The 15,895-nt window shown below is 42.3% G+C and overlaps 1 protein-coding gene across 4 annotated transcripts in view; it reads left to right on the top strand.

The window, feature by feature from the left end:
* KCNQ2 (potassium voltage-gated channel subfamily Q member 2) overlaps nt 1-8,091 on the top strand; it is a 140,369-nt gene extending 132,278 nt beyond the window's left edge. For all 4 annotated transcript variants that reach the window (XM_054980655.1, XM_054980656.1, XM_054980654.1 and 1 more), the window contains 2 exons: nt 6,733-6,856; nt 7,369-8,091. In XM_054980655.1, the coding sequence (XP_054836630.1) occupies nt 6,733-6,856; nt 7,369-8,091 (847 nt within the window). The remainder of the gene's footprint in view (nt 1-6,732; nt 6,857-7,368) is intronic.
* The last annotated feature ends 7,804 nt before the right edge of the window (nt 8,092-15,895 follow it).

The following is a 15,895-nucleotide window of genomic DNA, read 5'->3' as shown; positions in this document are numbered from 1 at the left end:
TTTGATTCCCCACTCCTCTGCTTGAAGCCAGCTGGGTGACCTTGGGTCAGTCACAGCTTCTCAGAGCACCACCCACCTCACAGGGAGATTGTCACGAGGATAATAATAACTCACTTTGTAAACCATTCTGAGTGGGCGTTAAGTTGTCCTGAAGGGCAGTATATAAACTGAATGTTGTTATTATTATTGTTTTTTCTGAAATTCAGCAAAGCACGTTAATGTTATTCTTTATCTATAAAGAAAGGGTTAGAGAAGTTTACGGTGCAACTATAAATTCAAAAATATTGCATGATAGTTTTCCTAGAACTAGACCAGTCCCAAATGTAAACGGGAAGTTGTATCACTGACATGTTCCCCATGTCAAAAACTCCCTAGCTTTGAGAAATTAGCTTATGAGAGAAAAGGATTTTAGCCCCATCCTTATCCTAATGGGTTAGATTCCACACACACACGGAAATTTCCTCTCCTGTATGTGTTCTTTCAAGTAGATATTGTGAAGAAGTGTTGTCCTAGGAAGGGCATACCAGAAGATATATCCAGACAGGAAATTCGGCTCTGCTGGTGTGTTCAAACTGGCACTTTTTGCATTTATTGCCAGTGTTTGCAATTCTAAGCAGACACACCTTACAAAAATTATCAACAGTCCAAGGTCATGTGACATGGATAAAGAGGGTTGGCACTAGTGCCTGGATTGTGCTCAAAAGGCAGTTTTGAATATTATTTACCCAACGGTTGGTTTTTGAAAAAATCTTTCTTTCTCTCTCTTTGCCGCATTTTAGCTGTCTTTGATCTTTGCTATCTGCTTCTGGCCAGAGGGTGAACCTTTGGACACGCCTCTTTGCATGCTTCTGGAAGCATGGAGCATAGTGAAGCATGAAAGAAAATGGCACTCTGGCTGAGCGAAAATTTCCATTTTTTCGTTCTCTTCCATTACGAAGAAGGAAAGTCATTGTTAAAAATAATTATCGCTTTCCCCGCCCCAATTTAAAATGATGTACAGGTTGATACCATGCTTCAGTCTTCTAGCAGTGGCAGTTTCGCTTTGGCAGAGCAAAAATTTCCATTTTTTCTTTCTTCATCTTCTTGTGCTGAAGCAATTAGTTTTACCAGTACTGGAACTAATCTGCAGGATCCAGTCCAGTGGTCATGGTAAGATGCGCATCCATTGTTCCCTGGACTTTTGTATCAATAATCAGTACTAGTTAGAAATAATAACGAAGCCAGATCATATTAGTGTCAGTCACACCCATTTGGGTAGGAGGTTGATAAAGTATTGCTGAGGCCAACCCAAACTTACAGTAGCATACCTCAACTTATTTTTTCATGCTCAGGTCTGCTCAAAGATTGTGATGTCCTCCTTTCAGACCTCATATAGAGACAGGAGTTGTTATGTCAGTGAAGTACTGACAGCTATAATACCTGTTCAAAAGATCTTGTCTACATTCACACATTTAGGGAGAACAAAGACATATTTTGGAGTTCTGTGCCTCCCAGGCATGTTGGGGCAGAATTTAGATTTGGTGCGTGGGGAAGAGGGCCTGAGTTCAGTGGTAGAGCATGTGCTTGGCATTTAGAAGGTCCCAGGTTCAACCTTCCCCACTCCCAGCATAGCCCTGACCTGGATAACCCAGGTGAGCCTGATCTTGTCAGATCTCGGAAGCTAAGCAGGGTTGGCCTTGGTTAGTAATGGGATGGGAGACCTCCAAAGAAGATGAAGGTTGCAGAGGCAGGCAATGGAAAACCACCTCTGTTAGTCTCTTGCCATGAAAGCTCCACCAGGGATTGTCATAAGTCTGCTATGATTTGATGGAAGGATTTCATTTTTTTATTTCACCAACAGCATCTCCAGTTGAAAGGGTCATGGAACTGATGATGTGAAAGAGTTCTGTCCTAGACTCTGGAGAGTCACTACCAGTCTAAGTAGACAATACTGATCTTGATGGACCAGCAGTTGCCTTCAATATGAGACAGCTTCATGTGTTTGAGAGAACATTTAAGCCTTCTTCCTGAACCATTTTCTCAACTTGAGCCACTGTTTGCCCTGTTTAGCCACTGTAGCCACTGTTTGCCCTGTTTGTGAAATTTACATATACTTATGGATACATGTAAGTTTCCGTAGCAGGTCAAATACTGGATCCTCTTGGCCATTTCACATTGGGAAAACAGTGCCGCTGATGGAACCTTAAGCACCTTCTCTGCACAAACTGTGGCCATCAGGATTTTGTCTCTGAGAGGCATGAAACTCCAGAACATATCTAACTAGCTTATCTCAGCATCCTCCTTGGAATCTCAGAGGGCCATTTCACACATTACATGGTGAGAAAGCTGGTTTTGCCACGGAGTGAGCGCTCAACAGGGAGCTCTGGTCAGTCTCAGATCCCTGACAGGTATAGCGGTGCTTCTAAACGTGTTTGTCCCCTGTTCATCTCTAAAAAGATGTAATGTGTGAAGAGGCTTTCAATGAGATTGGAAGGATGGAAGATGAGGATAACATTGCCTTTTAAAACAACTCTACCACTGCCAATAGTCCCTGAAAATTCTTTCTGTGCAACACCTCTGCAGTTTGCAGGAAAGGGTCGAGAAGGCAATGACCCTTTGTTTCTGCACTTTGGATTGGACTCAGCTGCCTTCTCTACAACCACAAACATATAGTGATCATAGTTATTTGAAGGCCAGTTTTGTTGAGGTTTAATAAGTCTGTTGGCTTTCATAATAACAATAACATTCGATTTATATACCACCCTTCAGGACAACTTAATGCCCACTTAGAGCGGTTTACAAAGTATGTTATTATTATCCCCACAACCCTCTGAGGTGGGTGGGGCTGAGAGAGCTCCAGAGAGCCATGACTAGCCCAAGATTACCCAGCTGTCTTCAAGCGGAGGAGAGGGGAATCAAACCCGGTTCTCCAAATTAGAGTCCCGTGCTCTTAACCACTACATCAAACTGGCTCATGGGACTGAATTGAGGTCCAGAACCACATTATGCATCCAATTTGAAAGCCAGTGTGTATCTGAACGTCTACGAGAGACTTATGTACTACTTCAGCCCTCCCCCCCCCCCCAAAAAAACAGGTCTTTCCTTTATCTTCTCCAAACCAAAGGAACTGATTGATCTTCTGGCTTAATTCAATGCATGCCCTGTGGCTGACTGCTTTGCCTAGGAAAGAGCACTAGACAGAGGTTTTCCCACAAAAGAACATAAACTTGTAACCCCACTAACCAATATTTAAAACAAAACTTGCCAGTGTTATAATGAATGTCCAAAATATGGATACTGTTGATATCTGCAAGATCTATCACTGGTCATTGTTGTAATTCACTAGCATAATTCTGGACATCCCTTCAATATATTTGAAGTTGTGAGTGGCCCATCTCATTCCTCTTACCAGGTCTTTGTGTTGGGGAGGACTGGTGCCCCCATTCTTCCACCGTGCAGTCAGTATCCCTGTTCATATATTACAGTGAATGTACGTATGCCCTACGAGTACCTGCATACAAATATATGTAAGAATGAGCCAACATGCGTTCACTGCATAAATGAAACCAGAGATCAGTACCTGGATATATGTAGGGATGAAATTACATGTTCATCTGTACATATGTTGAATGTAACAGCAATTACTCCACGCATGAAAACAAAATCAAGTGTTCGTTGTACACGGATTATACATGTGTTCACTGTAACTTGTGTACAGGATTAGACTAACATACGATCTGAGTTCTCTGCTCCTAAGATGCTTCTCTCATACAAAAACAAGCAGCGTGTGTGTCTGTGTGTGTGTGCGTGGGTGTGTGAGAGAGGGCAGTATATGGATGGAGCCATCAGACGTCCACATGTGAAGCGGCCAACCAAAAGTCTGCTAAGTTGTGTGAACTGAGCCTTTATTTCAGTGCTGACAGCCTCCGTGCTTTAACTCTGTCTATAACACAGATTCAAAGAGAAACTCAAAACCTTTCCCATTGCCAAATTAAAGCAACCGAGGTAGCTGTATTGTTGGAAATAGCCTTGTGTCTCGACCCTTTCCGTGGCTTACGTTTTTTTTTTGTTCCGGTGGTTAATCTGATAACAGCACTTTTAATTTTGCAAAGTGCTTTTACAACCTTGCGTCTTGTTAATCCTTTCTTTCCCTCCCTTTGTCTGCATCTGAACTCATAACTTCTCTCATCCATTTCCTTGTGCATGGACCTCTTGCCAACACCGCAGAACTGCATAAGAAGCATTGTGTTCGTTCTACTCCAGACAGCTTTCTTGATTTCTGACAGATTGACGGACTTCTTTTTTTGGTGTTGTCTTTGTTGCTGTTGTTCCTGGTATCACTTAGGCACTTCTGGCACATTATGCAAGAGTAAAATTGGCCAGGGATGAAGGGCAGATTATTTGCTTTTGAAGTAGACCCAAGACCATAACCTGCTGTGTTGCATTGGGACTTCCTCTCTCTCTCTCTAATGTGAAGTATTTTAAAAGATGCTAGTAAACAGGACTAGCTGGTAAACTGTTTCCAATTGTTATCAACAGGGCCGTATACTGAGTGCGGTTATCTATTTTATATTATTTTTATACTATGTTGTTTTATACTGTTATTTAAACTGTTTTAATATAATTTATACTGTAAATGCTTTTTATCCTACTTCATCCTGAGCCTGCTTGTGCGCGGAGGGCTGAATATAAATCGAAAATATAAATAAAATAAAAATAAAATTCACAAGGCTGACTAGGCCAAAGCCTAGGGGCCTCGCAGGGACTAGGGGCCCATCAATTTCTTTTTGCTGAGGCACACCCCTGCATAAATTACAATTAATTGATTCTCTTATATAACCTCTATTAATAAGATAATTAACTGCTTCCTTATTGAAGTAAAACAAATTGTCTCTTATATTAAAACAATTATCCATAAATTATATATATTTTTAATGAATAATACACATTTTATTCACTTCAAAATACTACAGTATTGAACAATTATACCCCCAAAATGTGCTTTCTTGAAGAGTTCTATTTGCGCAATAAAATATATATATAAAAATTGTGAATAGAATTCTTTAGGAGATCCTCAAAATGGATATAGGGCTATGTACCGTGGTCTAGTACCTACCTTACCAGTGTCAGGCTGTCATCTGTAGTGGGGTACAAGACTGAAGTGCTGGAGGGGGCCCCAAAATACCTGAAAGCCTAGGGGCTCGACCATGGGTTAATACGGCCCTGGTTATCAACGCCACAGCACGAAACTGTAAGATGCAATGAATTGGCCAGTGTTTATCTTGTTACTTAAAATACTTTTACCCTGCCTCTTTCTTGACAAGGGTACTGAGCAGCTTACAAAAATTAAAAAAAATAGTACAAATTCAGACCAATATATATCCTTAATATATAACTTTCCTCAAATGCATTCTCGAACAATTCGATTCTGCACGTCCTTCCGATATCCAGGAGTGTCGGCACCCTCTGAGTGTTCTCTAGGCCCTTCCATGCTATGGAGGCAGCCACTGTAAAGGCTCAAGAAGGTCAGTGGTGGTTATGACAGACTCCCGGATGGAATTGTGGCAGTGGTAGCAGAGACTGTTGCGACGTGCCAACATTTACAGCTGTTAAAAGATACAGGAAGGCTGTCTTTCTTTGCATCTTGTTACCCTAGAACAAGGAGAAAGATGAACACTGATAGCAACAACAACAACAAAGTGGGTCTCATGTTGTATGGGTCCTGGGTTTGTTAAGGATTGCTATTCTAGACAACGAAATCATAATTTTTAAGATTTCAGAATGGTTCTGTGGCTCAGTAACTCCTGAAGGTCTCAGGTTCAATTCCTGGCATCTCCAGTGAACAGGATCTCAAATGGCAGGGGCTAGGGCAGAGCATTATCTGCCTGAGATGGCGCTAGTCGCAGTAGATGTTGCCAAGTGCGGTCGACCCATAGTTTGGTATGGCATCTGTACCTGTTCATCTGAAACCATTATTCAAATAAATTTACAGAAATAAATTTACCGAAATAAACAATACAGATTTGTATGTAGGCATAGACCTGTCCTTTTAGCGCCCTTTGGTGGGGAAAGTTGGAATAACAACGTTACAATTAATTAATCAATTAAGGACATTTGAATAGTAGAATAAACATTAGCTTTTCTGAATCCTTATAATTCAGGGATTTTGATGCTCAGGTTTCATCCGCTGGATGAACCAAGAACCAAGTTTTAGTGGGATGATATGTTCAGATGTTGCCAGTTTTTGCAAATTTGCAGCATTTTGAACCTTTAAAGTGATTCTTTTTTTCCTCTTTTTTAACCATTTTTGTTTTGGCTCTGACTTATTTATACCATCAAAGCAGTCAATGCTGAAGGTATTTGATAGGCTCCAGAAGATCAAAAATACCATCTGAGTGAAATATAGAGAGAAATTGATTCAGATGCTATTGTTTTAATTTTGGAATTAGAACAACCTTGACATTAGATTCCTCCCAAGGGACAAGTTTACTATGCACAATGTGCCAGATGATATCGATAGAAACCAAACGGGTGTCTTTTGAACCAATATCACTTACAGAGACACAGAGGGATGTGTTTGCATCTATATTTAGCTGTCTCCCTTTGATTTGTGTGAAAAACTCATACTTAGCAGTAGAGAGGAAGGGAGTTGATTTGTCCACTGAGGAGTAAGTCGAGAGTAGCATTCTACACCCTTGACATAGCTCACTAACTTCATGGCTGTTTCTGGGGTGGGGTTTACGCTTCCGGTAGAGTTGACCAGATTGTCGGTCGAGGGCCATCGATGACCGATAAGGACCGAACCAAAGGGCCAGCTGAAGGAGAGCTTCCTGAAGATCCAAGCATGATGGGCAGACTTGGGAAGGTGGAAAAGCAGGTATGTGAAGAGTTCCTAAGCCATAATGTCCATCTCCATCACTCCATCTCCATCAATGTGCCATGTCTGATGTAATGTTTAGTGTTTTAAAGACAGCTTCTGAAATTATTCCTTCTTCTGTGCCTTCTGTAACCTGGGTAACAAGGAATGGGTGTAAGCCAAAACAATTACATGTTGTAAGCTGCCCTGATCCTGCTTGTGGGGAGGACAGACTAAATATCAAATAATATAAAATAAACACAAATGTAGCTACTTTTCATTTTCTTTGGGGATAAATTCTGAATTAAGCCAGAGCAATGCGATAAGAAAATGTACGAACGTTTGTGGGGGGTTGCAGGATTTTGATTGAAGGATTTCACTTTTCCTATGGTGAGTTACGGCTTAGGTTTGGTGCAAGATGTGAAGTTGGGTTTTTTTTCTTTCAATTGAAGTTGGGGCAGGGGAGCCCAGAGCTAGCTGAAGTGATGATTTTATGGGTAATGACGCTCTGGGACCTGTACGGCATTTTCCAGGTTCTATCCATGGAGAAGAAGTTGGACTTCTTGGTCAACATCTATATGCAGCGGATGGGGATCCCGCCAACAGAAACTGAAGCCTACTTTGGATCCAAAGAACCTGATCCGGCACCACCTTACCACAGTCCAGACGATAGTCGGGAGCACATTGACAAAAATGGGTGCATTATCAAGATAATTCGCTCCACTAGTTCGATGGGACAGAAGAATTTCTCTGCGCCACCAGCCACAACGGTGCCAAATAATTCGTGCCCCCCTTCCACTTCTTGGCAGCCCTATCCACGGCAAAGCCACGGGACTTCCCCAGTCGGTGATCCTGGTTCTTTAGTGCGAATCCCTCCACCCCCTTCCCATGAGCGTTCCTTGTCAGCCTACAGCGGTGGGAACAGGGCCAGTGCTGAATATGGAAGGAATGAAGACATTACTGCTAAACACCCCGAAAGCGCCCTAAGAGACAGTGACACCTCCATTTCTATCCCATCTGTCGACCATGAGGAACTGGAGCGTTCCTTCAGTGGATTTAGCATTTCCCAGTCCAAAGAAAATTTGGACATCCTTAACAATGGTTGCTACACAGCTGTGGCCAAAATCAGACCCTATATTGCAGAAGGGGAGTCAGATACTGATTCTGACCTTTGCACACCCTGTGGGCCTCCACCAAGGTCAGCAACGGGTGAGGGACCTTTCAGTGACATGGGCTGGTCAACTCCTAGACAGTGAAGCCATTTGGAAAGTCATCTGAATACAACATCAAAAGGATGGGCTTGTCTGTGCTGTCCACACAGTGAACACCTTCAACAGATTAAGAACTAATGTTCTGTGACCTGGAGGTTGTGGCTGTTTCGTCCCAGCTAACTCTGTGGTGGAGGAGCAGACGCTACGACTGTTCTCTACAAAGAGAGGACACTGTAGCGAATAACTAGAAGCCTTGAAATCTCTGGATTTCTTTCGTACTATGTTTCTAAAACTGATAGGTGAAACTGTTATCGTACGCCAGGGTAGGTAACCGGGACGCTGGGTAACCTTTTATGTTAACAAGACACAGATTACTAGAATGTGGTTGAGTTATTGGTGAGTAACTGGGTTTTTTTTTTACTCAAAATAGGTAGAGGCACTGAGTTACTGATAACAAGCAAAAACATGCTGGCGCTATAGAGGAAACATATCCTTATGATACCCTGGAGGAGGGGGAAAACAGTTCTTATGGGCATGGTGGTTTAATAATTAACAAAGAAATTAGCCATAGGATCTTCCAGGTGCGGAACACAATCCAGCAAAGGTTGCGCAAAGAGGGTTTGGTGTCCGAAGGGCACAAATTTCGAGGAATAATAGAAGAAAGAAAATGGTTGTGTAGTGTTGGAGCAGGGATAGGGCTGCAGCTTTGATGGCGTGCTCAAGTGCAAAAGCCAAGAAACTATGTACGATGCAAAGCTAGTTTGACATAATTGTGTGTGTTTTTTTTAAACAGGAAGCATCTGTGGGATGGCATCTGACAGTTCTTGATATGCATGCCCAGATGTTTACATGTTTTCTGCACTCTTTGGAATACTGTTAAATAACGTGGGAGACTCTGTGCTCCCTTGGAGAAAAGTCCCCCACATATGCTGTGTAAGAAAGGGGATTTTGGAAACCCAAGATTACTCAACTTTGAGTCCGTTTCTGTGCACAGTGGCAGAATAATATGCACCCACTACATTGTTCAGATTTTTCTTAACCACATTTTTAGGGTCTCATTTTAGAATGTCTCCTTTTCCTGCGCCTACAAGTTTGATGAGAGGAGATGCAGAAAGAGGCCTTATTAGCATCACTTGTGGAAGCAACTTCAGAGCAATCTTAATTTCTTGCAAAATAAAGAATGGGGGAGGCTTCCCGTTGCATATGAAAACATGCAGCAAGTGACAGGCGTCCAAAGCAAGAGGTGTCCAGGGAGGTGAATGGAATTTTGCTTGGGAAACAGGGAGTCCTAAAAGCATCTGAGTTAGATCCTGCAACCCAAAGGGGTTACTTCTGCCCTTTCCATTGTGTAGGGATGGTTTAGCACACCCCACACTTCCTGCCAAGAAAAGTTTTCTTCCTTCCAGCCCATCCCAAAATCATGCCAACGGCCTCCTATTTCCTCCCATTGGGTCTGTTTTCTTTGGCCAAATCAGGGGCTGCTCACCTCTGAATGATACTGATTTACAAAAGCTGCCTTTAATTTATGTTAACTGTTTTAAAAACCGGCCACAATCAAATGTGGAATCACTGGAGAAAGAGATAAACCGGGGGAAGGTCTTCAGCAAGTGAGAATTTCCACTGTCTGTTTTTAAACCATTTTACGGCAAAAAGGCCTCCGGCTTCGTACATTGACTCCCTATTAGTTCAAGATGTTTAGGCGGCGACTCTGACCCACTTGTTTGTGTGCCATCAATTGCAGTTGACTTATGGCTACCCCAGCAAGGGGCTTGCAAGGCATGTGAGAAGCAGAGGTGGATTGCCAGTGCCTTCCTCTGCAGAGTCTTCCTTGGTGGGCCCCCATCCAAGTACCGAGCATGCTTAGTTTCCGAGATCTGATGAGATCGGGCTATACCATGCTGCCTTCCCTCCCCCTTCCCACTTAAGCATAGAAAAGGGCAGCCCCATTCTGTCTTCTTTGTTAGTTTTCGCTGCTAAGCATACATAATGCCAATTGTAATGTTACAATGCAGTTGCGTATGTTTTTCATAGGGATTTGGCAAGTTTTGTTTCTTTGGAAGCTCTTCCAGAAACTGTGTCAGCTGTGTCTAAAGACATCTCTTCCTTGTCAGGAAAGACAATTTCCATTCCCCTTCTGCCTCCTACATATGGCTACCCAGTAAGTCAATGTAGTAGCCATAAAAGTCCCCTTAACATAAAGGAACTGATACTGCAGTAGAACATCATAGACAGGTCCTTAATTTGGTTCATAATGCTTTTTAAGACCAGCTGGCCCTAAGGGATGTAATGAATCCTAGCTGTTATGGGATGGAATTAGACAACTTCATGAAGGGAGAGGTCTGTGAACGGCTATTAACCAATGGGCCTGAGTGGAAATGCCATCTTCAGATATACTAACCCTCTGAATGCCAGTGCTTAGGGAGCAACAAGGGGGAGGGGAGGGCATACCTTATAAGACTTCCAGGGGAATCTGGTAGGCCACTGTGAGAAATGGGACACTAGATTAGACAAACCATTTGTTAGATCTTGCACAAGTGTTTATGTTCTCTCATAAAAGTGCATCTACAATACCATCAAAGGAATACACTATTGATGGGACTGTTGCATCAGAAACAGCAGTCGTATGGCCGTTTTATAGATGAACCCATTTACTGTGGCATGAGGTTCCACAGGTGGTGTCCTGGAACTGAGCAGGGGAGGTGCATGATTTGTATTTGTGCACATGTTTGTGCATGCATGCGTAAGCGACCACATCTATACCTACTTGTGTACCATGCTAGCAGAGAGAACATTTGCAACGTAAAATTCGATGAACGAATGAAGCATGAACGAAAGCATACATGAAACAATCAGTTATCAGATCCGTAGATGCAGATGCCTAGACCAGCTCGTGTTAGGCTGGGGCTCACTTGCCCCAAGAAAGTTTCTGTTTTGAAAGTGAGTTACGCAATTTAGCTCATAAAGTCACCCCACTCCAGCAACCACATTGTCTGCTGTCTGTCATATGTTTTGTGCTGCACATATAGTATCCTCCATGCTTCAGAGAGAAATGCCACCTTCTTTTGATTGATTTTCCACTGCCAGAGGTTATCATCTTTGGATCTTGCTGACTGAATCCAAAGCCCTACATCTTGCAAATCCTTCCCATGTCTTCCTTCTATGCCTTTTTATTTTCTGGGTCACTGTTGTTTGTTTACATGAAAATGAAAACCTGCCCTCAAGTCATAGTTGACTTATGGTGACCCCTAGTGGGGTTTCATGGCAAGAGATTAACAGAGGTGGTTTGCCATTGCCTGCCTCTGCAATCCTGGCCTTCCTTGGAGGTCTCCCATCCAATCACTAACCAAGGCCGACCCTGCTTAGCTGCTGAGATCTAATGAGATCAGGCTGTCCTGTGCTAGCCAGGTTTGTTTAAATACCCTGTAAGAAAAGAGAGAAGGGGAATTATACCAGTGATGTTTACAAGACATTTAGAGGAAGATGACCTTGATGGGAGTCCCAGGTGAAATCCAACCATAGCCATATCTTTTGAGAGAATGTCACGCAGGTGAATCCAACAAGGAGCTGTGGGTCTTATTTGCTTGAGTAGATCCTTCAATTCCCTGCACAACTGATTATGGAAATGGAATGGGCAGACGGAAGGTTTGGGGGGGGTCACACCATAAACCCATGTTAGTGCATTACAGATGTTAGATGTTCCGTTGGCACAATATTGCTTGCCTTACAATACGTCTAAAGAGAAACGAACACAATCTTTTGATAGCGATTAACTAAGTTTGTCTTTTTAGATAGATGATTAGCTTGTTCGTAATCTGGCCCCATGTAGCTGGGACATGGAACTGAATTTTACAATATATGGATGTGTGCTTCTCAGGCTGACTTGCAAAATGCACCGTCCGCTTTTGCCTGTAAAATGCATGCTGGCTGAGACAAGTAGAAACCAATACCCTTTGCACATGTATCAGCTCTCCCAATAGGTTGCTGAGAGAGCATTGCAGAACATATATGAATGTGTGAACGCCAGTGAGCAAAATCCATCATGCCAAGGTGAAGTGGCATTGCCAGATTAATAGATCCTGGCAGATATAAAACCGATATACTCGTCGTCTATGATGTCACCACATGTACATTCTTGCACCAACATGCAGGATCTGTTATCTTCTGTTATGTGTAACTGTGTGAACTAGGTAAATAGAAAGTGTGATGTAGAGGTTCAAGGGCTGGACAAAGACTGAGAAGATCAGGAGTCATATCTCCACTCTACCCTGAAACCCACTGGGTAATTTGGATTAGCCAAGTCAAGAAGAAAGGCAGTGGTACCTTAAAGACAGACACCATTCATTTAAGCATAAGCTTTTGGGAATCAGAAGTCTCTTTATCAGATGTGTGGAGTGTACATTCAAAGAATATACAAAGTTCCAAGCAACAGAAAGGTGGAAGTGGGCCATTTATAAACAGTAACCAGTCAAAGATAATTTATTTTATTAGATTTTTAGTCCGCTCAAAGTGGAGCACAACACAGTAATAAATATAAAAACAGTGGTGGCAGTCACATATTGTAAAAAATCATTAATACAGCGCACACAGTGCATCCCCATTTTTTAAATATCAGGGCTCGTGTGGCAGTGTGGCCGTCCATCTGATGGCAACCAAATTGGGAGGGCGTATGTCCCCCCCCCCTCACTGGCAGGAAGCCAGTTGGAGAGACTGTGCACCTCAACCCCCATAAGCCTGGTGGAACATCTCTGACTGACAAGCCCTGCAGAACAACAACATATCCCACTGGGTTTGGGTATCCATAGGCAGAGAATTCCACCAGGTGGGTGCCAGAGCCGAAAAAGCCCTGGCCCTAGTTGAGGCAAGGCGAATCTCTTTGGGGCCAGGGATCACCAGCAGCTGTTTTTCTGCTGACTGGAGCATCTCCAGGGAATATAGGGTGAGACATGGTCCCACGGGTATGCTGGTCCCAGTCTGCTGAAGGCCTTAAAGGTTAAAACCAAAACCTTGAACCTGATCTGGAATTCCACTGGGAACCAGTGCAGTTGTGCATCTGGAACAACATCCCAGATAGAATAAACGCAGCTGCATTCTGGACCAGTTGTAACTTCCGGAGCAGGCCCAGACCTGCTCCAGAAATCTATTCAAAAATGGAATGAGAATCCAGTGGGTTGAGAATTCAGAGTGGTTGGTTGGTTACTGTTCCTAATCGGCCTCTCTTACCTTTCTGTTGCTTATAACTTTACCTATAAAAAGTATTTTCTGTTTGATGGGGTCCTGAGAAATGACGAAAATGAATGCATTTTTTTCATAAAATGCAGAATATAGCAAATGGGATTGTAACAAGCTTTTGCCCATGTCTGAAACTAAGCTTCCACTTAACCAAAAGAAAGATCTCTCTTTTTTCTTGGAAAGCTTTCAGCAGTTAGTTTTCAGGCCTGTCAAACAGCTAAGTTCTTTGAACCACCTGTTTATCAGTACATTTATTTTATATAGGGTTCGATATTGCTTTGCAACTCCTTATCACACACACAGACACCTGTCTAGAGTTTATTTCACTTTACTGAAAATACACCCTAGTTTTTTAATGAAGCAAGTAATTAAAATATAAATGGTTATTAATATAAATCCTATAAAAACAGAACACAAAGGCAATAAGAAATAATGTATTGTCGAAGGATTTCATGGCCGGAGAACGATGGTTGTTGTGGGTTTTCCGGGCTGTATTGCCGTGGTCTTGGCATTGTAGTTCCTGACGTTTCGCCAGCAGCTGTGGCTGGCATCTTCAGAGGTGTAGCACCAAAAGATAGAGATCTCTCAGTGTCACAGTGAGAGATCTGTGACACTGAGAGATCTCTATCTTTTGGTGCTACACCTCTGAAGATGCCAGCCGCAGCTGCTGGCGAAACGTCAGGAACTACAATGCCAAGACCACGGCAATACAGCCCGGAAAACCCACAACAACCATAATAAGAAATAAGTTTGCTAAATTTCCTAATAAATTCTAAGTTTAACATAATCAAAGTTTCTATGAAATGCATAGGTAAAGATAAATTCTTACCTAAATTCTCTCGAGATTTCTTCCATCAGAGCTCTAACATTCTATCTGAATTTGCATTTTTATAAGTCATATGCAAATATCTAAGGTCTATTCACGTGATAGCACAAACAAACAATAATTGGTCTGATGCTTCATTGAATAGTCACAGTTTCTATTGTATAACCCAATTAGTAAAAAATGATGTTATACTCAAACTTGCAAAACAAAACTATAAATCTCTGAGAAATGTCAGAAAAAGTTAAGTTGGGAGATCACTATTGGTTGAATCTCTGATAGAGGGACATTAATCTCGATAGAATCCACTATTTTAATTAACTGTCAAAAGATTAAAACACACCTGTTAGAATTACCTAACACTTAGAAAAAACACACAGACGGTTCATGCAAAGTTTGAAAGTTCATCTAGAATACAAGTACATGGCCTAGTATTGCTTAGTATTGATTATTGTCATGTGCTTTTATCTATATTGGTGCAACAGGACTCCCCCCCCCCCACTAATTTTGAAACGAATACACATCTGATCAATGGTTCAATATGAGCCGGAAATTTCATGTATAATCCAGATGTTCTTCTCATCCCACCCCACCCCCCAAGAAATAGTCTTTCACCCCCCCCCCCCATATAACTAAGGAAAAAAGCTTGTGTTTCCAGGTTCCCTCGGTTAAGGACTATGGGCATAATGGGATGTCCGGAACAAGAATGCAGGCCATTTATGAAATAGGATGTGAACGCACATCCTCATATTCCCGGGACTGGCTGCATATTTGTACTTTGTGCGATGACAGCTGGATCAGGATCTCTCTTGGAATCTGCACACAATTTCTACGTTTTTGTAGCTGCTCCATCGGTTTCAGTCAAATCTGACAACCCAACTGCTTTCCTAAGCAGAGTTACACACTTATGGGCTTGTTGATGTCAATGGGTTTAGAAAGGTGTAACTCTGTTTAGGATTGCACTGCCAATTTAGTAAATTCCACCTGGCTTATTCATTCACTAGTAGCATTCTGGGCACTGACAACATGATCTTGTGACACCATGGTGTGTGTGTGAGAGAGAGACACAGAGAGAGAAGGAGAAGGGGAGTGAAATAATTTAAATTAGAGAAACAACTAGAACTAGTTTACCTCTCAGAGATGCAAAAAAAATTGAATTTTACTTCCTTCCTGTGTGTATTCTTAATGTTACAAACTTGCCATTAAGTTATTGCAGAGTCACCATCCAATAATGTATGCTGTATTAAACGCGACTTGCCGGCCATGTGTCCAGGCCATGGAATGGCGCAAGGAAGAGAAATCCTGTTTTAAGACTAATGCTGCGTTGGAATGCTTTTTGTATACTGTTTTGGCAGAGAACAGAAATATGCAAGTTTCCCCCTTGACTTATTTATAAATAAGAGGAAAGAAGTGTGCAGAAAGAGATGAGCACCAGTAATGTCTCATTCAAGGTCCACCGAAGTGTATCGGCGTTTTTCTCTATTTTATGACAAGGCTAGGAATTGTCATAACCCCCCCCCCCCCCACAATAAAGCCTCAGCAGATTAATTCATAATTCTGTAAGAGAGAAGAGAGACAGACTTCGTACCATGCCGGCTCCTCTCTTCTGTATAGGCAAACCCTGTAAAACGTTCTGACTGGGAGTAGACAGTTGTATTGCTTTATATATTCCAGAGTGTTGGGGAAGGAGACATTGCAGAAAAAAGCTTTGATTCTGTTCTGGCATGGTTCGGGGGTCTTTAGATGATACTACTCAATGAAGTGCCCCACCCAAAGGTCTTAAAAAGGGGGCCTCAT

The sequence above is a fragment of the Eublepharis macularius genome, chromosome 5 (genome assembly GCF_028583425.1).
Source record: "Eublepharis macularius isolate TG4126 chromosome 5, MPM_Emac_v1.0, whole genome shotgun sequence".
NCBI classification, from domain to species: domain Eukaryota; kingdom Metazoa; phylum Chordata; class Lepidosauria; order Squamata; family Eublepharidae; genus Eublepharis; species Eublepharis macularius.
This window is presented reverse-complemented; position numbering and strand designations above follow the sequence as displayed.